The sequence below is a fragment of the Lygodium microphyllum genome, chromosome 16, assembly GCF_053477565.2.
Source record: "Lygodium microphyllum isolate KBCC chromosome 16, Lygodium_microphyllum_v1.1.10, whole genome shotgun sequence".
In the NCBI taxonomy this organism is placed as follows: domain Eukaryota; kingdom Viridiplantae; phylum Streptophyta; class Polypodiopsida; order Schizaeales; family Lygodiaceae; genus Lygodium; species Lygodium microphyllum.
Window position 1 is genome coordinate 91,819,252 of NC_141150.1, and position 23,112 is coordinate 91,842,363.

Here is a 23,112-nt window from a genome sequence, read left to right on the forward strand (position 1 = left end):
AAAACATGAGGGGTGCAATTAACCTTGTTTTGGCCGCTAGCGAAAGAACATGTTGATACATTAGCCCTCTTCAAAAGTTTGAAGATCTCGGCTCTCTTCCCAATCCTTCAATAAGTAGGCTTTTGGATGTGCTTGTGGCACCTCTAAGGCACATTGTAAATACTTATTTGACAATAATATCAACTATTCACGCATTAAAAAAAAATAAAAAATCTCACCTTGACTTCAGGTTGGGAAAAATCATTTTTTCATTTTTTTAATCACATTTTAGAAAAATCACGTATTGAGGAATAATTTAATTTCGTGCTAAGGGGGGGTCACAACGTGGAATTAAGCCTGTATACCCCATTCATTTGAACAGACTAGGGAAGTGGCCTGGTATTTCGCACATTGTGCAGTGTGTGTGTTCTGCGTCCGTGCTGGTTTCTCAGGGTGAGCGTCCATCGGAGCGCCTCCCTTTCAAGCTACTCTGCAGCTCGCGTCCGCCTGCCATTCTTCGTCTGTGAGTATCTGGTGCTCCTCACGCATTAGGTGAAAGCGGAAATAACCAGGGTTTCCTGTCTTGGCTTTATGTTGCATTCGCTTAGGGCAAAATTTAGCCCTTGGACGAAAGGGGAAATGCCTTTGCAGGAGAAACACAGTAGGTACAATAATGGAGTTTCTGTGAAGAGTCTTGTGCCTGGTTTAGGCTTTTAAAGCCTCCACGCGATTGCTCGTTCACTGGTGCTTGACTATCTGCTTTTAGTCGATTGAGCCTAAGTGCATCGTTGTGTTAATTTGACTTGTTTAGTGAGAATATGTCTCTTGATTGTTCACACATTTTCTCATGTCAAGGTTGTTGCTCTTCGATGAAGTCTAGTCTACATTTCTTTCAGTTTTTTGGCTGGGACTATTAGTGCTGTATGTTAATACAATATGCTGTTCTGAGGATACACCATATCTAACGTGTTGTGTTCACATATTCGCATGTCAAACTTTCTTTTTGATGAAGTCTAGGCTACATTTCCTTAAGGTTTTTTTTTGGCTGGGACTATTAATGATGTTTATCAATACAACTTGCTGTTCTGAAAGTACATCATATCTAACATGTTGTGTTGCTACTGTTGTATTTGTCTCAATAAATCTGTGTTTTTGATGCATGATCTGTACAGGCTCGCGTTCTATTGTCCAAAATATTTGCCTTTTGCCAAGGGTTGAGATCTCGACTGACTAATGAAGACTCCTACTACTACTAAGAAAGTTATCAAGAAGGTAGTGAAGAAAGTTCCTGTCAAAGCGGGAGCAGCTTCAGTGCAGACCACCAAACCCGCAGTTTCAGAGTCTGCCCCTGCAAACATAACAGAGGATGGCAACAAAGGTGCTGCCAGCTTGGTGAAACCTGAAGAAATAAAGCCAGAAACAGTGTTGGCATCTAAAGGGCATCCAACATCCACTCCCAAAAGTCCTAGTGCAGGGCATGGTTCAGCACAAAATGCAAATGACATTCAAGAAAGTGAAAGGTCTACTGCTGGAGATGCTAAAATACCCAATGAGTCAAGTGCAACAATGGCAAAACCCAAGACTAAGATTGTGAAAAAGAAGGTGGTTGTAAGGAAGGGCACTTCCTCTTCTGCTTCAAAGAAGGCTCAATGTGAGGCCGACCAGTCTCTCAGTGAGTCTAATCTCCCAGTGACAAAAGACACTGACGAGAAAGAAGTAGAGAAGCAAGCAGCAGGGGACGAGTCCAAAGAGGTTAAAGTCAGCAAACCAGTCAAAGTAGTGAAGAAAGTAGTGAAGAAGAGCAAAGGGGCCTCAAATGATGCAAAGGAAAGTGTAATGCTAGAAACTCAAGGCAAAGGAGCCTCCAATGATGTGAAGGAAACTGCTAAGCAGGAAACCCAAGGCAAAGTGGCCTCAAATGTTGTGAAGGAAACTGCAAAGCAGGAAACTCAAAGCAAAGGGACTGCTAATGATGTGAAGGAAATTGCAAAGCAGGGAACTCAAGTTGTAGAAGGGAGGAGCAGTGACATTTTGACAGCATTTGTCAAGGTAGATCAGGCAGCTGAAGCACCTTCTCACAAGGCCAATCATGATGATGAGATTGTCGATGAAGGTGCAGCCGAGGATATGGATGGTGAAGAGTTGGAGTTTGATGGTGAAGGATATAATGATGAGGAACTTGATGAAGAACAAGGCTCTGATGGTGAAGAGGGTTTCCAGAGGGAATTATTGGAACCAAGACCCATGACAGAAAAACAGAAGAGAAAGAAATTGGAAGTCTTTGTTGGTGGCCTGGACAAGGATGCCACAGAAAATGACCTGAGAACTGTTTTTCAACAGGTGGGAGATATTGTGGAGGTGCGTTTAATGATGAATCCTCATACTGGCAAAAACAAGGGGTATGCTTTTATCCGTTTCGGAACCGCAGAACAAGCTGCTCGAGCTGCCACAGAACTTGCTCGCACTCGGGTCAGTAAAAGTTGTGTTTCAAATTCTGTTCTTCTGTTTTCTATCGCCTTGTGGAAGCTTGTGAGCCGTTATTGATTTGCTTGAACTGGGATACTGTATGGGAAGCAGAGAACAATTTTCATATGCTCTTGCATTTGACACGGCTTGCCTAAGAACTTGTGCCAGTGCAGTATATCTTGTGGCACATGCAGTATATCTTGCTATTTACTTGTGCAGCTGCATCTCTTGGCAGATGTTCGAGTATAGTGCAAGACAGACTTGCATGCTCTGTCTTGTTGTGTCTTGTCTCAACTGTGATTCATGTATTAACGAAATCTTCAACTCTTCTTTCTTTGGATTTTGATATTGCAGATTCGTGGGAAAGAATGTGGTGTAATACCCAACAAAGATCACGATGTCTTGTTCATCAGAAACATTGCAAGAGACTGGAAGTCATCAGAGGTTAAGCTTTGTATAGCCTTTTGGGTTTCTGCTACTCAATTAGCTCTGAAAGTGACTTCACTTGTAGCTTAGAACTAGTCTCATGGTGATGCAGGTTCTTCAGAAATTGCAAGAATACGGTGTTGAGAACATTGAAGAATTAACTTTGGTAGAGGATGCTCAGAATGAAGGGCTAAATCGTGGTTATGCATTTTTAGAGTTAGCCACGCATTATGATGCATTAAACGCCTTCAAACGCCTTCAGCAGCCAGGTGTCTCCTTTGGCTATGATAAGCCTGCAAAAGTTGCTTGGGCAGAACCATTGAATGAGCCAGATGATGTGGCAATGTCTCAGGTTTGCTACATGTTATTGACACTGTGGTAATAGGTCTTTCTTCCTGTGAGGGCTGCTCTCTTATATGTTTCTATTCTCTTTTTCCCCCTTCAGGTGAAATCTGTCTTTGTGGATGGAATGCCAGCTTATTGGAGCGATGACAAAGTAAAACAACACTTTGGAAAGTTTGGTGAAATCGAACGAATTGTGTTTGCACGGAGCATGCCAGTTGCTAAGAGAAAAGATTTTGCCTTTGTTAATTACCTAGCTCGAGAAAGTGCGCTGGCATGTGTTGAACAATTTCGAGAAGTGGAGTTGATGGATGGGGACAAAAAGGTAACAGAAAAAAGATCCAGCATTCTGATATGTTGCTATAAGTGTGATTGAGTTCTTTGAGCTCTCAGACGATCCACAGGCCACTGAAGGTTCTAAGCTTTGATTCAGGTGAAATTGAGGGTCTCTCTTGCAAAACCAGTACCTAAAAACAGGTTTCATGGCTGGATGGGGCGGGCAGAGCTTTTTGGTCAGGCAGGAAGGCGGGTGGGAAGGGATGAAGGTACTGCTGCTAGCCTTTCAGCGGGCAATGAATGTTTTATTCTATGATTTGTTTTGTTCAACTATACAAGAGTGCCTTTGTTACATAGTCTATTCTCAGAGCACTTCATTTATCTTTTGGCAGCCTGGTTTCCCAATTCATACTCTGGTTTGAGGCGTGGTGGCCGAGGTTTTAGCTGGAACAGTGGCCGTGGGACCATGGGACGAGGAGGAAAGCGTTTTTATGATGAAGATGAGGTTCGTATGCTCCTAAGGCTTTTGAGGGAAGAAGAGGAATGGCCTGTCAGTACTAGAGGGAAATATACACGAGGTAGGTTGATGGGTATCTTTTACATTATTCCCTGTCTTTTGAGCATTAGCAGTATAAGACGGAGCTTTATTGCAGGTTCTCGATTCTCTCATGCATCTAGGGGTGGCCGGAGGGGTGCCTACACACGTGAAGATAACGCTAGACCCGTTGAGGCTGGCCTAGCTGATCCTAGAGAAGAAGACCCAAGGGGCAGTGACACAAACTTTGCCCGAGGTGCATACCACAGGGTTGAATCTGAACATGGTGCTCCTCAGGGAAGAGATTTCAGGTCAGGTGCTATAAGGGAGGATTATACTTCACAAAGATTTCACGGTGGTGGTCCACCCCAAAGAAGCAGGGCATCACATCCTGGGCACCGCTTAGTTCCTCGGCATGAAGATATTTACCATCAACATTATGCACATGAGGATGGTGATTATGGGAATGAAGTTCAGCATTATGAGGACCCGAGTATTGGAGTGAAACGACCAGCTTCTGCATGGGTGAGCTTCTATTGATCATCGAGTAGTTTCATGAAGGCTGACCAGGATTGTGTATGTTGTTGTACTATCTTATGTTGATTATTGGATCTTCCCAGGATGATGATTCAAGCTATTATGATGCAAATCATAGAGGGTATCCTAAAGCTCGAATGGAATATGTTGAAGCTGCCCATATACCTGACAGTACCTCAAATTACGTTGCATCTGCCAGGTCTGTGTTGCAAATTGCTCATGGCAATTTCGTAAGTTAGTGAATTTCCACCAGTTTCCTGTGGAACAAACTTTGTTTGTCGAACAACCCTAAATACCTTCTGGTTTCATAATTAGATCTGCACCTGGACCTGCCATCCAGCCTGTTGGCTTCAGGTCTGACAGGGCTGGCTTGTTGTCTGGCCGAGAGGAACCTGTCCCGTTTTATGATGGAGGGGGTAAGCAGGACCACTTTATTTCTCAAGATTGAGCAATTGATCTGGACATTCCTGTGTTTCTGACTGGTTCGGCCTCACAGCTGTGGTGGGGAAGGCTGGAAGTAGCTCTCTGTATCATGACCATCTTGAACATGGCTATGAGGCAATGATTCCTGAGACCAGTGGCTACATCTCTGCTGCTCCTGAGGTACTGGTTTCCTGATCTCCAACTTGCACATTTATCATGGCACTTCAGTAAATGCTTTGGTTAAAAGAAAATTTCTGTTATCCTTTTCTTCTAGATGAGAGCGGGAGCATTGTACTCCTCATCTCTATATGGAGGTCACCCAGGTTCAGGGGCTTATGATGTTCAACCTCGAGGATATTATTAAGTTTTGGTAATTATCATTGTGTTGAATTTTCATTTTATTTGGCAGTAGTATCCTTTGAACTCTGTGTGTTGGGTCGACTATGTTGTTTGTTTCCACCACTACATGGCCATTTTTGTGTGCGACAAAGTCCTGAGTGGATTTGTGGTGGATTGTGGCCAAACAGATCAGTCTTCCTCATGCCGTTTTATTCTTTGCACAGATGTAGGGGGAATTGTTGGATGGATTTTCAAGCGGTTCTTCTGTCTGTTACATTTGGGTCATCTTTCGTATGGCAGAAGAGTTTATTCCTTCTGAATTTTGGGCAGATACTTAGGCTTGGCAGAAGGTTTTTTGTACATCCAATGAGCATGGTGCCAGATGAAAGATTAGCATGCCCCAATTGAAGGTTTCGCAATGTGACCAAGTCTTACTGGGCTGCAATGTTACGAGTGTTCAAGATCATATCCCCTATATAAACAGATTTACAGAAGTAGTGGAATTTAGTGCATCAAAGTTCTTAGCAGCAAAATGAAAGAGAATACTTGCAGTCTGATAAGATCTTTGAACGTTTTTGTGGTATTGTAGAGTTTTACACGTGGTTTATGGTTCAAGGATACTGCTAGAAAGCTATGTTTTGTGAGAACTCATGGGCAGAATGCTGGGTGGACAATGCTTAACTGGTGACTTACGCAAAAAATTAGCAAGCATCTGCAGTGTATTAACTAAACACAGGCCTCAACAAGGGCATTTCTCAGAGTCAATACATCAACTTGATTTGTAACTATGTGGTCGTAAATTATTTACTTGGAAGGTCTAGCATAATGCATTTAGAGGTGACTTTGACTCTTAGTGAGGTAACTTCACAAGATATTGGCTATTCCTGCCCATGAAATTTAAATTATCTATTTGGTTGTTTCTCTGTAAAGAATTGAGAAGACTGAAGCTACATTGGTGCAGACTCTACAAACATAGTTTTTTCATTCCTTGTCAAGATCATTATGTCAAGATGCTTTCTGAGCTGAACATTATTTCTTGTAATTTGGGTGGTCATGCTTGAGAGGCAGTCTAGCTATCTAGCAGGAGGATTCTGAGCAGTACGTAAATAGTTATGCCTTATCTCAAGCTCCGATTGCAAGGTTCAACTTGATCATGATCACATTCAGCTGAAATAGAGCTGCATTTAATTTGAAAAATGAGCTCCTTTTGATTATAAACTTTATTGCAGTTCTCTTAAGAGTGGATTAGAGATTATTACACCAGACTGGCTTAGTGACAGTGAGTTGTAACTCTGAATTTGAGCTGTCTATCTATTTCAAATAATAAAGTAAGTTCACTGCATCAAATCAATGCTGATCAATATATTGGTTCACTTAGTGTAAGGAGGAGCCACATGGTTTTTGATGAGTTTATGACATTTTCCATTTTCTTGAATCATGTGGTTGAAGATTTTACTTTTCTTGCCAAAGTTGCAGATATGTCATATGCCTAAGTTCAAGCTATGAATCTATAATTTGTTTTCCAACCTTCATGACCAGTGTTGTCAGGGCTGATAAAAAAGTGATTAATGGGGTTACAAGTGGAGGCTTATGGCAATCTCATTTATCTATATGGGCAGTGAACCAGAACTAGGAGATTAAAATTTGTAGGTCTGATGCTTGATTTGGTATGGGTATTATTAGGTCCACACTTTTCAAGCAAAGTCGCATAGAAAGCCTACACAGAGTCATCCTTGCCGAATTTTATCTGTATCTGATGAATGTTGTCTTCACAACATTTGCTTTACCATGCAATAACCTGATCCATTTGAAAGGGGTCACAATGAAAGTGCTTTTATGAATTCATACATAGTACAGCCTTCATGTAGCAGTTGTAGATTGTAAGGTGTTATCTGGGTCTAAAGCTGATTGCTGGTATGAATTTGCTCATTTAAGAGATGCTTGAATATGATGATGTTAGTGCAGCAGTGCTAAGTTTGGGGGTGACTTTAAATTTGACTAAAAGATCCCAATGAAGCCCAACCTCATTCTTTTTTGTACAATCATCATGTTGGGCTTATGTTATGAGCATTTGAACATGAACGTTCCATTGAATCAAATTCTTGTCTGATGCTTTAGGGTGTGAGGATTCCCAGATAGCCTGTTCTGCTGTTAACTGAAATTCAAGGTAGACGGTCTGCTCTATCCATGTGAGCTTTATTCCTACTATGATTGCACGAAACCTAACTTAGTAAGGGATGGTCTTTCTTTAGTTGGGATCTAATTGTAAAATTACATCTTTATTATCATGGATGTGTTAAGCAAGGTTGATATCTTGAAGAGTTCTGAGAGTTAGAGCTGTTGCTTGGTGCCAAAGGCCTTCAAATTTGCAAGATGAGACTGTATTTGTATCTTTTTTGTCTCAAAGCCGTGTAGGTGGCAGATCAGCTGACAACAGGCATTGCGTTGATCATTACAACATTATTCCAAAACTGAGATGCAACATTGAGAAACTGTGTTTGCATTTTTTTCCTTCAAAGCCGTGAAAGTGGCAGATCAGCTGTCCAACAGGCATCGCTTTGATTATTATCGCATTATTCCAAAGCTTCTTGATACTGGAAAGCCAAAGATGCAGCGGACCCTTATCATAGTTACATTTCAACTTAATTGTGAAGTCCCAGTCTTCCCAAAGTGGAGTTGATGGTCTACAGCTCATGCTTGAAAACGAGTTGGAATTGGATTGACTGGTCTTTTCAAACATGTTGAGATGCTATTGACTGTTTTGAACAACATTATACTATCCTAGTGAGCTGCTGCCCGAGCTCCTGAGGTCTGAGGTTGATACTATGTTTTAACTCAAATTTGAGTCCCAAAGTACTTAAATGATTTGACTCAATTTGAAGTAATGTCTCTGCTGCTCTTGTTCAGTCTGGAGATGTTTTTATTTGTTCTATAAACAGATGTGGTTTTTAGGTAGCTGGCTTTGTTTAACACCTTGAAATGTTATTAGCTGTTTGGAACAACAGAGGTGTTTATGCAATAACATTTCAAGGATTTGGTTATTAGGTTGTTTGAAAGTTGGTAGGCAGGATGCTGCGATTTTCTCATTGAATCAATTTTGCATTGCTTTCTATTATTCTCTTGTGCGGTGAGGTGGTGGCTTTTCTAAATTTTCATACAAGTTGAGACAGCCCCAAAAGCCATCTGTATTCACTCTGACATGTCATTCACAAGTTGTCCATCTTCACGCCTTTTAGGCTATTGGGCTCTGGGTTCCGCTCTCAATGAAAGACAACATATCTCTGAAAATTGATACAAGCATAGGCTATGCCCAGCTAAACCTTAAACATGCAGTCCTGCTAGTGGCTGGACACCCAGTATAGCTCGGATATATGAGTTGCCTCATCTGCGTTAATCTTGATCTCCACCTGGATAGCTGTCCATCAAACTATTAGTAAGACCAGTTCCTTTCACTCTAACATGCTGAGACCAAATTTCTTCATTCACATTTCTTGCTTTTGCAGAGCCCTATGTCTCATTCCACCACTCAAGATTTGCAAAGAAATGTTGTGTTTTCAAATCTGTAGCACACTGGCACTGCATATTCATATACCTAGTGTGTAATGACTAGTATAGGCTGACAGCAGATGAATCATTATTGGAAATGGCTCTCTTTGGCTACTGTTGATTGTTGACCTTCAGGACTGAGGTCATTGATGCTACACCATTAGGAGCAAATTTGTTCTATGCAAATTTTCCCACTATGTAATATCAGAAGCCTTGGTCCTTTATGCAAATGACTGTAATTGAAGAGAACAGCTATGCAGCTGATCACAGCCAGAGTTGGCTCTCTTTATTGCAGATATAGGTGTCAGAATGGTGTATTGCATAAGGCTTGCATCATGGGACACAGACTCTCTGGTGAGGACACAATCTTTAGATGGACTGCGAAGGATGAATTGAATGCTGGAAAACTCAAGCAACTGCATGGATGCAAGTTGAGTAAATATGCACTTATATTTTATATTTTGGATAATGGATGTCAGATTGGTGTATTGCATAATGGCTTGCATCATGGGATATAGACTATCTGGTGAGGACATTGTCTGTAGATGGACTGCAAAGGGGTGGAAAAGTCAACCAACTGTATGGGTTCAAGTTGGGTAAGTATGTACTTGTAGTGACTACAAGTGCATTAATGCTGGGAAATTCAAGCAGCTGGACAAGTCCAAGTCTTTACCTTTCAGAACATATGACATGTAAGATGTTGCATCTTGCAAGTGCAACCAAAGGAGGTGAAACTAGGACCAACTATCTAACAAATATAAGGCTGAGCATGGTTTATACCATGAGGTTGTGAGGAGTTGAAAGGAGTACCCATTTAGAAACAACACAACCTCCTACAAACTAGAGCAACTTGCTTGGTGGTGATGGGGATTGTTTGTGAAGATATGCTAGGGTTTGCCGAGAAAACACTGAAGAGTGTACAAACACAACTAACATGCAGTGACCTCAGGCAAGGAAAGAAGAAAGTAAGTAATGAATGAGTGAACAAAATAAGAAAAAGGTATAGATGGAGGGAGCTCAAGGAGTAGACTGTCCGATAGTCTCTCTCTCATGGGAGCCAACTGAGGGGGAGTCATCCTCTGAGAATGATCTGAGTGTAGCAAAACCACTCGATGTAGAGGGTGAGAGCTGGGGGTGATGAAACGCAGTAGACAAGGGCCAGTTGATACTGAAGATGTTGTTGGGCAGCAGCTGGCAGCTAAAACACAGCTACTTGGAGAGTGTTTGATAGTAGGTGACTGCTGCAGATTATAGATGATTCTGGACAGCAGCTTGGGACCCATCTTCGGAATCGATGGGGGACTATCCAAGAAGTGTGACCCATTCAAGGTGGGAGAAGGATGTTTAGTGACTCAAACATGGATTTGCAAGTCATTATGGATCGCAAGGTCTCTATTCTACTAGTGCTTCCCTAGGATTAAAAGCTTGATAAAGGCAACTTACGGCGGATTTCTTCACCAAAGCTCTTCCTTAGGCCATTTTATACCAACACTCTAGATCCCCAAATCTTATGAACCATCCAAGATTTGAGAGGGGTGTTAAGAGGTGCATTCTTTGGACGAGTGGCAAGTAGCCAATGCAAGAAGGTTGGGTAATCAACCTGAGTAGGTTGGTAGAATGTTGGGAGATGTGGCCAGTCGGGGAGGTTGACGGTCAGGTAAAGTCTGATAGGCTATGCCATGTGGCACAACGATAGTTGGCTAGTCTTAGCAAAGCCAACTTGTAGCCTATTTATAGGTTGTGGCTTCTATGCATGGGTCTTGTTCTTTATCTTTTTTGTTAGCGAGTCTTAGGTTGAGTGTATATTAGACATTGTGTATATATTTTACTTGAGAATTATCTTGTTAGCAGTCATGTGTCTTGCACAGCCATCTTCTGCTTGTGAGCCTCAACTTGAGTTAGACCTGTTAGATATGATCAATGCCCCACCCTCATTAGGTGCTACCAATGATCCATGGTGCTCAAAGTTGTAAGGCCCCCATTATGAGGAGAAGCCAAATGTGAGCCCGGACATTGGTTGAGTCCTGACTTGTATATCAGATGAGGTCTATGTGACCGGATGGCAAAAAGGGACCCCTATTGTGGGGTTCGGGGGCCGCGGAAGCGGCCCCTGGCTGGGGGGTCCCAGGGGGCCAGCGGCCCCCTTGGCGGGGGTCCGGGGGCAGCGCCCCCGGCCCGATGGTAAAGGGAATATTCCCTGGAATATTCCCTGGCCGACTAGTGGAGGCTCATATGGTAGGTCGGTCAGCAGGCCGACCTAACGACCTTCGCGGGCTATAAAAGCTAAACCCCTTCGCAGCCATCTCACACTCATCTTTCACCCAGTCAGAGTTGTTGTTCCAGCTAGCCTTAAGCTCTTCACCTATCTTCTGTCTAGATCGCCATCTAAGCTTCACACAGTGGAAGCGCACGGGTGGACAGAGCCATCTTTGTATCAGTTGTTTGGAGTTAAAGAATTTTACTGATTCTCCTCTTATCTGTTGTGTACTCTCTATCTCTTTCTCAGATTCTGTTCGCTGCGCCGTGTAATATTTTACATGGTATCAGAGCCCAGGGGGCTCTAGAGATCGGAGAGCGTGCAAGAGGCAAAGGCTTCAACAGCAAAGAGAAACGATGTCGACTCCGGGAAGCAGTTCTGGCGCATCAGGAAGCGGTGCAGGAGGTGGTGCTGCTGTACCGGCTATTCAAACACTGAGGATTCGTCCACCAACCTTCAGCGAAGGCAAGTTAGATGGTACAAACTACACCTTGTGGAAGTTCAAAATTACAACTATCCTTGATTCTTATGAGCTTCTGGAGACTGTGCTGGGGACTGACGCAGAACCACAGCCTACCCCCGACCCATCAAATCCTAGTGTGATGATTCCTCCGAATGCAGATCTTCTACGAGCTTGGAAACGAAGGAATGCAGATGCATTGTGTGCCTTAGTTACAAGCTGTTCTGACAGTGTTTTGACTCTGATTCAGCATACAACCAAAGCGTCAGAGGCTTGGAATGTACTAAGGAGTCAGTATGAAACACGAAACCAAACAAGGATTCAAAACTTGGAGAATCAACTAGCAGCGGAGAAGTTTGCTGAAGGAGAGACGGTTGAAGCATTCATCACTCGGATTAAGAATCTGCGCGACCAGATGGCTGGCGCTGGGATACAAAAGACTAGCGAAGAGCTAGCTCGGAGGTGTCTTCGGATTTGTCCACAAAAGTTTGATGGACTAGTAACTGCCCTTAATACTCAGGTGAGACCTCAAGCTTTGACTTTTGAGGAGTTTTGTGCATTATTAATGGAGGAGGAGTTGAGGCTGAAAGCCCGAGAAGGAAGCAACAATGGAGATGCTGCATTCTCTGCCAATGCAAAAGGCAAAGGTGTTTCCTCCACCAAAAATGATGGTGACAAAAAGAAAAAGGGCGGCAAGAAGAAGTTTCAAGGAGAGTGCTTCTACTGTAAGAAGAAAGGACATGCAATTGTAGATTGTCGTGTCAAGAAGGCAGATGAAAAGAATGGTACCCTTAAAACTAAAGGGAAAGAGACAGCCAATACGGCTGAAGCAGAGTTGGAATTATTCATGGCGACCATTGAGGAAGTGTGCTCCTCGGCGCAAGAAGAATCTACCACTGACTCTTGGGTGTTGGATAGTGGGGCCTCCCGTCACATGACCAACAAGAAAGGTCTATACAGTTCTATGCAGCCTCTACAAGAATCCATCACTGTGACGGTTGGAAATGATGCTAAATGCCCTGCTGCGGGCACAGGTACTATTTCTTTTGTTGCTGCAAATGGTGAAGTCAAAAAGCTTTCAAATGTGTTGTATGTTCCCGAAATCAGGAGAAATCTCTTATCAGTTGCTGCCATAACTGATCTTGGTCATGAAGTGAGGTTCAAGAAGACAGGTGCAGAAATTATTGATAGTGCTGGCACAATTGTTGGCAAAGGAGAAAGAAGGAACAACCTGTATGAGCTAAGTGCTCTTACAGCCACCGCTGGAGTGGGCACAAGTAAGCTTTGGCATGAAAGGTTTGGACACATCGGATTTGCAGTATTGAAGGAGATGCAAAAGCAAGGTATGGTTGCTCACCTACCTACAATAACTGAATTGAAGGAACCATGTGAAGCTTGTATGATGGGCAAGCAACAGAGAAAGGCATTTCCACAAGAAAGCAAGAATAGAGCACATGCTCCTCTAGAGTTGGTGCATGCTGACTTGTGTGGTAAGATGCCTACACAGGCCTTGGGGGGATCTTCTTATTTTATGTTGATTGTCGATGACTACAGTAGGAAGATGTGGGTGTACTTCCTTCGTGATAAGGCTCAAGCTTTTGGTAAGTTTAAAGAATGGCTAATACTTGTTGAGAATGAAACAGGGAAAAGTGTGAAGAAATTTAGAACAGATGGTGGTGGTGAGTTCAACTCAAAGGAGTTTGAAGGCTTTTGCAAGAGCAAAGGGATCAAGCGTCAATTGACGACGCCTCACACACCTCAGCAGAATGGTGTTGTGGAACGCAGGAATCGTACCATTGTGGAGATGGCAAGATGCATGCTAAAGGGCAAGGGATTGCCTAACCATTTTTGGGCTGAAGCTGTTAATACTGCAGTCTACATTCTAAATCGGAGCTACACAAAGGCTCTCAAGGAAAAAACACCTCATGAGGCTTACACTGGTAAGAAACCATCTGTTTCACATTTCAGAATTTTTGGATGTGAATGTTATGCACATGTTCCAGATGAGAAGAGAAACAAGTTACAACCAAAAAGCAGAAAATGTATCTTCTTGGGTTATAGTGATGAGCAGAAGGCTTACAAGTTATATGACCAAGAGGCAAAGAAGATCATCGCGAGCCGTGATGTGGTGTTCAAGGAGGAGCCGCATACAGTGGAGGAGGAGAAGGCAAGGTCTTCCACTTTATCATCAAGCGAAGAAGTAGTCCACTATGAACCTGTCCCGAGAGCTATCCCTATCCTTAAGGAGGAGGAAGCATCATCTTCAGATGATGAGGAAAAAGTTCACCAACCTGACATCACCCCACCGGAAAAGCCATTGCCGCGCTGGGTGAAGCAGCTCTATGACCACAATAATCCTAGGCCTGCATCTGTTGAGGAGAAGGCAGACGGACCAAGGAGGTCTCAGAGAATAGAGGAGCAAAGGAGGGCTTCTGCTCACATAGTCAACATGGCCTTGATGGTTGAGATTATGAGAGAAGTAAAGGAGCCAACTGACTTAGAAGAAGCACTTGCAGATCCATCATGGAAGGCTGCTATGCAGGCGGAGTATGACAGCGTAATGAAGAATGACACTTGGGAGCTAGTGGATCGGCCAGCAAAGCGGAAGATTATTGGCACCAAGTGGATCTGGAAGGTAAAGTACAAGGCTGATGGTACCTTAGAAAAGTACAAAGCTAGACTGGTTGCCCAAGGATTTTCACAAGTTGAAGGGTTTGATTTTCAAGAGTCATTTGCCCCAACTGCCAGAATGACCACTATTCGCACGGTACTTGCAGTGGCTGCCCACAAGAAGTGGCCAGTGTACCAAATGGATGTTAAGTCAGCGTTCTTAAATGGTGACCTCAAGGAGGAGGTGTACGTGGCTCAGCCACCAGGGTTTGAGGCCCCCCATTCTGAGAACAAAGTGTGTAAACTGAAGAAGGCATTGTATGGGCTGAAACAAGCCCCCAGAGCATGGTACCAGCGGATAGATAGGTTCTTTTTAAACCTAAACTTCAAAAGATGTGCCTCAGATGCTAACTTGTATGTTTACAGGGATGGTAAAAAGTCTGTAGTGATTGTCCTATATGTGGACGACCTTCTTATTACAGGTGACTATGAAGATATGATCAACCAAACTCGAAAGGCTTTGAGTTTTGAGTTTGAAATGACAGACTTGGGCTTGCTGCACTATTGTTTGGGGATTGAAGTCTGGCAAGAGCCAGGAAAGATCTTCATCTCTCAGAAGAAGTATGCATGGGAGATCTTGAAGGCATTTGGCATGACCGAGTGCAAGGAGATAGCTACACCTATGGAGGTGAATGTAAAGTTATCCGTTGAGGATACATCAGCACTAGCAGACATTGGGAGGTATAGGAGGTTGGTCGGCAGTCTAATCTACTTGTGTAACACCAGACCAGATATCAGTTTTGCTGTTGGTGTTTTGAGCAGGTTCTCAAACAAACCTCATGAGAGTCATTGGAAGGCTGGGATGCGGGTGCTCAGATACTTGAAGAAAACTCTTGACTATGGTATCACATACAGTTTCGGAACTTCTCTTGTGGGGAACTGTGACTCAGATTGGGCAGGAGACATTGATTCCAGGAAGTCAGTTTCTGGTTATTGTTTCTCTTTGGGTTCAGGAATTTTCTCTTGGATTAGTAAGAAGCAACCAACAGTGGCATTGTCTTCTACCGAAGCAGAGTACAAGGCAGCTTGTTTTGCTGCATGTGAGGCCGTATGGTTGAGAAGGATTCTATGGCATATGGGAGTGCAGGATGAAGAACCAACTGTGCTGAGATGTGACAATCAGAGTTGCATCGCCATTGCCAAAAATCCAGTGTTTCATGCACGCACCAAACATATAGAGATCCAGTATCACTATGTGCGTGATTTGATGGAGGATGGGATAGTGGAATTGGTCTACTGTCCAACAGAGGAGAATGGAGCAGATATCTTCACCAAAGCACTTACGAAGGATCTGCTTCAAGTTCATCTTCAGAGACTCGGCATTGGGCCGAGGAGATAGTTCACCTATGGGTGGACATTGAGGGGGGGTGTTAGATATGATCAATGCCCCACCCTCATTAGGTGCTACCAATGATCCATGGTGCTCAAAGTTGTAAGGCCCCCATTATGAGGAGAAGCCAAATGTGAGCCCGGACATTGGTTGAGTCCTGACTTGTATATCAGATGAGGTCTATGTGACCGGATGGCAAAAAGGGGCCCCTATTGTGGGGTCCGGGGGCCGCGGAAGCGGCCCCTGGCTGGGGGGTCCCAGGGGGCCAGCGGCCCCCCTGGCGGGGGTCCGGGGGCAGCTCCCCCGGCCCGATGGTAAAGGGAATATTCCCTGGAATATTCCCTGGCCGACTAGTGGAGGCTCATATGGTAGGTCGGTCAGCAGGCCGACCTAACGACCTTCGCGGGCTATAAAAGCTAAACCCCTTCGCAGCCATCTCACACTCATCTTTCACCCAGTCAGAGTTGTTGTTCCAGCTAGCCTTAAGCTCTTCACCTATCTTCTGTCTAGATCGCCATCTAAGCTTCACACAGTGGAAGCGCACGGGTGGACAGAGCCATCTTTGTATCAGTTGTTTGGAGTTAAAGAATTTTACTGATTCTCCTCTTATCTGTTGTGTACTCTCTATCTCTTTCTCAGATTCTGTTCGCTGCGCCGTGTAATATTTTACAAGACCAACACTCTAGATCACCAAATCTTATGACCCATCCAAGATTTGAGAGGGGTGTTAAGAGGTGCATCCCCTAGATGTGTGGCAAGCAGCCAATGCAGGAAGGTTGGGCAATCAATGTGAGTAGGTGGATAGAATGTGGGGAGTTGTGGCTAGTTGGGGAGGTCGGCGGTCAGGTAAAGTCCTATAGGCTATACCATGTGGTACAATGATAGTTGGCCTGTCTCAGCAAAGCCAACTTGTAGCCTATCTATAGGTTGTGGCCCTTGTGCATGGGTCTTGCACTTTATCTTTTTTGTTAGTGAGACTTAGGTTGAGTGTATATCCGACATTGTGTGCATATTCTACTTGAGAATTATCTTGTTAGCAATCATGTGTGTCTTGCACAACCATCTCTTGCTTGTGAACCTCAATGTGAGTTAGACCAACACTCTCGATCCCCAAATCTTATGACTCATCCAAGATTTGATAGGGGTGTTAGGATGTGCATTCTTTGGATGAGTGGCAAGTAGCCAATGCAGGAAGGTTGGGTAATTAACTTGAGTAGGTGGGTAGAATGTGGGGAGGTGTGGCCAGTCGGGGAGGATGGCAGTCAAGTAAAGTCCGATAGGCTATGCCATGTGGCACAATGATAGTTGGCTAGTCTCAGCAAAGCCAACTTGTAGCGTATTTATAGGTTGTGGCTTTTGTGCACGGACCTTGTTCTTTATCTTTTTTGTTAGTGAGACTTAGGTTGAGTGTATATCAAACATCGTTATATATTTTACTTGAGAATTATCTTGTTAGCAGTCTTGTGTGTCTTGCACAGCCATCTCCTGCTTGTGAGCCTCAACCTAAGTTAGACGAGGACATTAAGAGTTGCGACATTCTATCAACTAGTAATGTTATATGTTTTGATGGAGGAGGTAGCTTTGTTTATAGCATGCATTTCTTTTTTAGTCGGTTTTAGGTGTGTCCATATTGGCTGGTTAATTTCCATCTTGTGCATTTCTTTTTCAATGGTTTGGATTGCGTTCACTTGGCCAGTATGAGGCGATAAGCATTGATTATGGCGATGACATTCCTTGCATTATTTTATGTAGGTTGGCTAGCTTTTACTGCATGGCAGATTGGCCAATTTTTTGGGTGTTAAGCTATTTATAGCTGCTCCTCCACTTGGCTGCTCATTATCTTTTGTAGGTTTCCAGTGTACTTCAACATTCAAGACTCTCCTTTGTCTTTTGGTGTTGCCATTTGTCATTAACTTGATTGGGTGCCCTCATCGATGCTTTGGGGTGTGTGTGGGGACTAATCATTTGTTGGTCTATTGATTGTTAGACTCTGTGTACATGGGTAAATCATGTGCAATACGTGTTTTGTCATGTCCCATGGGACTTAAAGTACATTTTTATGTATAAAAAATTCAAATAATTTTCATCTCCAATGAAACATGCTTCTTACATTTTAGGAAACTCGTATGAAACCTTGGAAATCTGTTTCATACCTTTGGCAACTATGGGCGGTTTGATCAGTTAGACCATTAGAAGATCGATGTATAGAGCTTGGATCATGAAGAGATTGACACTTTGATGGATCAAGAAGATTGCAACACTTTTCTTACCCCTTGCTTCTCTACATGTTTCTCACAAGTTTTGTATTGCACGTCATTGTATCGCTATTATGGCACTATTTTAGGTGCATGTGCTTCCTTCTTTGCCTAGAGAAGATTAACTTGCGAAATATTCCCTTTGGTCATGCAAAGCAGAGCACATACATTACACATTTGGCCTGTAGGCATTTGTTACTATCCCAACCCCTCGTCCAATGGAGGATTTGTCAGAGTGCAGCGATGCGGAAGCGCAAGCAAAAACTGAGAGAGAGTGAACACAGAGAGAAAATAGAGAGAGAAAAGGAGACAGTGTAACACAGAAAATCTGCCGAGTAGTATGCTGTATAGGAATGCAGAAATATACACAGGTGCAGAGAAAATATGTGCATGTGTCTTCGCCTTGTGGACCTCGATCTCCGTCAGCCCGGGTGCTGTCCGTCTCTGCAGTTTGTCTTTGTCAAATCTCAAGATCAGAATGTGTCCAAGTGCTGGACTGAATTGCTATAAATAGCAATGAAAATAATCACAAAAAATAGGCAGAAACAGGTCGGCTGTATTTAGTGCAGCCGACTGCACAGAAAACTGGCCACTGCAGCGTGCCATGTGGCACTTGTCCGACCTGCTGATGTGGCATCCTGCGCCATCCTCTGCGCTGTCCGTACCGCTGATGCGGCCAAGGAATGACTCGCTAACACTGTACCTGTTGGATAAGAAATCCCTAAGTTAGAGGTCCCCCTCAAATACTGAAGAATCCTCAGGGTAGCTTGCCAATGCATCTGCTGGGGTTCACTCATGAATCCGGCCAAAAGACCCACAACAAAACAAAGATCAGTACGAGTGTTGAGCAGCCAAATCAAGGATCCAATCAACTGACGGTAGCCGGAAGCATTCGTCAAGGGAGAATCTGAGTGTGAAGTGGCCTTCCAGTTTGGATCCATAGGAGTAGAAATGGATCGACAAGTCTCCGTCTCAAAAGTCACCAAGAGCTCCTGAATGTGTCTCTATTGAGAGATGAAAATTCCCTTTTGAGATTGATAAATCTCGTGACCCAAGAAAAAATGAAGAAGCCCCAAATCCGTCATCTCGAAAGTCTGAGGTAATGCTGTCTTGGTTGCGTGGACCTTCTATGCACGATCCCTTGTCAGAATCAAATCATCAACATACAACACAAACAACACACGACCAGCCTTGGAAGTGTGCACATAAAGCTGCGGATCGGTTGTGGAGCGTGCCGATATCCCAACTTTGACTGAAGAAACGAGTTAATCTTCTCATTCCATGCACGCGGAGCCTGCTTGAGGCCATAGAAGGCCTTCTTCAACCTGTAAACTTGCCCATCCAAGGATCCAAATCCAGGAGGCTGCTCTACATAGATCTCCTCTTGCAAGTCAACATTGAGAAAGGTCGACTTCACATCCAACTGATAGACAGGCCATCTCCTATGGCCAACTAAGGCAAGAACAGCTCGTATAGTTGCCGTACGAGCAGTGGGGGCAAATATATCATGGGAGTCAATGCTTGGGCGCTGAGCAAAATCTTTAGCAATAAGGCGAGCCTTGCGCTTGTCCAAAGAACCATCGCTAAGGTACTTGGTCTTGAAGACCCACTTGACATTAATCACCTTTTTGTGAGAGGGACGAGGCACAAGAGACCAAGTGCCATTTCTCTCAATAGCCTTCAACTCGACTTCCATAGCCTTTTGCCAATCGTCAGACTGCAAAGTCTCCTTTACTGAAATGGGCTCTTGATATTGCATAACATGGGTTAACAAACAATAGTAAGAGCAAAGAAGCTTTGAAGAATGTGCCTGATTCCTCCGTGACCTCCCCGGTCCATCCTGCGGTTCCCACTCCTCAGGGGCCCCCTCGATCCTTGAATCGCGGAGTGTGTCACGGGTCCAATGAGGAGGAGGCTAGATCTCTCCCTGTCGCTCTCCATCTACTAAAGACTTGGGTACATCTACCGGCGGAAGCTCCACGGGGGTGGCCGGTGGAAGGAAAGACTTTGAATTAGAAGAAGAATCTCCATCAAGAGGCTCTGGCTTCAAAAGAACTGTCTCGGTAGCCCAACTCTCCCCTAGATCTCCAAAGACGGGGTGCTCCTCACCCCCCTCTGTGTTCGGAACTTCCACGAACCGCACATCTCGCCTCGTGTAAACATCGCGCTTGGTGGGATCAAACAGACGATAACCTTGGGATTGGGAGCTGTAGCCAACAAAAACCTGTCGTCGGGAAGCCGCCTCAAACTTGTCACGCAATGTCTTCGAGATGTGCACATAGGTGTCACACCCAAAGATCTTGAAATACGAGACATTAGGCTTAGTCCCAAAGTAAGCCTCAAAAGGAGTCATCCTGTCAAGGGCCAAAGTGGGAGGTCGATTGAGGATGTGAACTGCGGTAGCCATTGCCTCGGCCCACAGAAATTGAGGTGTTTGCTAGTGCCCCATCATGGTGCACGCCATCTCGATCACACTTCGGTTCTTCCGCTCCAAAATGCCATTCTTTTGAGAAATGTTGGTGTTAGCAAACTCTTGGTTAATGCCCCTATCTGCACAAAAACAAGCAAACTCATTAGACATAAATTCACCGCCCTCGCCCTTGTCTGAACGCAAGGTCTTCAGTTTTCGACCAGATCGGTTTTCCTCAAAAAGAAGCCAATCCTTGAAGTGAGAGAAAGCCTTCGATTTCAATATCAAGAAATAGGTCCATGTTAGCCTGCTGTAGTCATCTACAATCAACATGAAGTACAAGCTCCCCTTCACGGACTCGGTCCTCATCGGGCCACAAAGATCGGTAGATACAAGCTCCATAGGTAAAGTAGACTGCCGCAAAGCTTTGTCGGGAATCGCATCCCGATGCAGATTTTCCCGAATGCAGGAGACACATGGCTGATGGCTCACCACTATGTCCGGTAAACCTTGGACAGACGTTCCTTACGACGCCTTCCCAAGGTATTCATAGTTCAGGTGGCCAAACCGAGCATGCCATAGCTCCGACTGTGTCTGAGAGATAAGAAGAAGAGAGGTAAGAGCTGTAGAAGACTTCAATTTATAGATGCCATTCTCCTCATACCCTACAGAGAGAACCTTCCTCGATCCACGATCAAGGACTTGAACAGTATAACTGTCGAACTTCACCAAGAGGCCAAGAGCACAAATCGTATGGACTGAAAGTAAATGATACCCCAAGCCTGGCACATGCACTCTCGAGCCCGGGGAGCTCTCATTGCAACTTTAGAAGTCTTTGGTGTAGGGTCCTCAATGATTGCTAAGTGTAGAAAAGCAGTTGATGAGGGTGCAGTCACCGCTCTAGAATCCTTCGTGTCCTTCTTCTTGGTGTCTTTCTTGTCTTTGTTGGGGCAATCCTTCTTCCAATGACCGGTCTTACCACAAATATGGCAAGTCGATTCCTTCTCCTTGTCCTTCTTGGATTTGTTGTTCGTCTTCTTCTTTTGGTCTTTCCCCTTCTTCTGAGAGGCTTGACCAACCAAAGCCTCCGATTTGGAAGCATTTTGTCCCTTCAAATGTTTCTCTGTCTTTCTTGTCTTTGTTGGGGCAATCCTTCTTCCAATGACCGGTCTTACCACAAATATGGCAAGTCGATTCCTTCTCCTTGTCCTTCTTGGATTTGTTGTCCTTCTTCTTCTTTTGGTCCTTCCCTTTCTTCTGAGAGGCTTGACAAATCAATGCCTCCGATTTGGAAGCATTTTGTCCCTTCAAATGTTTCTCTTGGTCCAAGACCATAGGAACCAACTCTTCCCACCGAAGAGTCGACTCCCGCCCCGATGCAATAAGAGCAGAATAAAAGGTACCAAATCGTGGCGGTAATTGGGACAACAAAATGATCACCATGTCTTCTGAGGAAATAGGCTTCCCCGCATTTTGGACCTGCATTTGAAATTGTCGAAGCTTGTTGATGTGTTCCTGAAGCGAAGAAGACTTATTCATGGACAAGGTTTGCATCTGCACCTCCAAAGAAACCCTCTTCATTAGGGTCATCTGGTTATACATCCGGTTGAGCTCTAGCCATATCTCTTGAGCCACCGTCAAGTGCTTGATGTGAGCGATCATGGTTGTAGTACAAGACAGAAAAAGAAAAGAACGAATCCTGGCATTTAGTTTGTCCCAATGAGACTGGGCCTTGGTCAACTTTGCATGAGCATTTGGAGGAGAGTTTGGACTCATCTCTCATCGAGGGCCTATTAATCTCTAAGACTCCAGAATGGCCAACATCATCACCCGCCAGATGTAGTAATTGTCACCATCAAGCTTCTGATTTGATGGAAGAGCTGGTAGGACAGGCACCTTCTTGTCCATGATCGCCGAGAACTCCAAATCTGTCTCTGTAGATATGTTCACCTGTAATGCCTGCACAAATGCAAAAGCAGCCCCCTCTAACTGTGAAGACGCAGCCTGCTTGGGCTCTTTCCTCCGCTTTTCGAACCTTCTTCAAGTGCTGGAGGCGATGACAAGGTAAAATCTGCAACGGAAGGCCTGAAACGTGGCCTACCTCCCCTTCAAACAACAACAACCTGCAACAAATTTACCAACTGAACTCCTTTCCCGCACGCCCACGCTCGCTTCAGCCTTAATCCGATGTGCAGCCCTCCTGCTCGCCCTCAAATGCTAGAAACGCAGCCTTGTGTTGCGCTGAAATCTCCTCTTCAGGTAGGTTCAGCACTCCGTCAGTCCGTCTTCACCGCTCTGTTTCCATGTCAGAGTGTAGCGATGCGGAAGTGTAGGACAAAGACTGAAAGAGAGTGAACACAGAGAGAAAATAGAGAGATAAAAGGAGACTGTAACACAGAAAATCTGCAGTGTAGTATGCTGTATAGGAATGCAGAAATATACACGGGTGCAGAGAAAATATCTGCATGTGTCTCTGCCTTGAGGACCTCGATCTCCGTCAGCCTGGGTGCTGTCCGTCTTTGCAGTTTGTCTCTGTCAGATCTCAAGATCAGAATGTATGTCCAAGTGCTGGACTGAACTGCTATAAATAGCAGAGAAAATAATCACAAAAATTAGGCAGAAACAGGTCGGCTGCATTTAATGCAGCCAACTAAACAGAAAACTGGCCGACTGCAGCTGTGCCACGTGGCACGTGTTTGTCGACCTGTTGATGTGGCATCGTGTGCCATCCTTTGTGCTGTCCGTACTACTGACGTGGCCAAGGAATGACTCGTTAACAGGATTTCCGTATTGGTTCTACGATGGACCTAGGAGCTCTTTGGGATTGACTCAAATTTAGATCTTGATCTTTTCTTGTCATG

General features: G+C 44.3%; 1 protein-coding gene across 6 annotated transcripts in view; it reads left to right on the forward strand.

Annotated features, from left to right (window-relative positions):
- The first annotated feature begins 349 nt into the window (after positions 1–349).
- The window catches only part of LOC148023115 (uncharacterized), a 52,118-nt gene continuing 29,355 nt past the window's right edge, over positions 350–23,112 (forward strand). The window contains exons 1-14 of one of the 6 annotated variants that reach the window (XR_015693612.1): positions 350–502; positions 1,152–2,448; positions 2,800–2,889; positions 2,984–3,223; positions 3,317–3,538; positions 3,647–3,758; positions 3,882–4,067; positions 4,143–4,549; positions 4,645–4,760; positions 4,877–4,977; positions 5,058–5,164; positions 5,259–5,354; positions 7,442–7,512; positions 7,731–8,204. Coding sequence is in view for 4 of the 6 variants with exons in the window: in XM_087696115.1 (XP_087552241.1) it covers positions 1,213–2,448; positions 2,800–2,889; positions 2,984–3,223; positions 3,317–3,538; positions 3,647–3,758; positions 3,882–4,067; positions 4,143–4,549; positions 4,645–4,760; positions 4,877–4,977; positions 5,058–5,164; positions 5,259–5,348 (2,907 nt within the window). In the remaining 2 variants the exon portion in view is untranslated. Of the gene's footprint in view, positions 503–1,151; positions 2,449–2,799; positions 2,890–2,983; positions 3,224–3,316; positions 3,539–3,646; positions 3,759–3,881; positions 4,068–4,142; positions 4,550–4,644; positions 4,761–4,876; positions 4,978–5,057; positions 5,165–5,258; positions 5,355–5,547; positions 6,109–7,441; positions 7,709–7,730; positions 8,205–23,112 lie in introns of those variants that run through there. The other 5 variants (XR_015693611.1, XM_087696115.1, XM_087696114.1 and 2 more) reach the window with 5 other exon arrangements.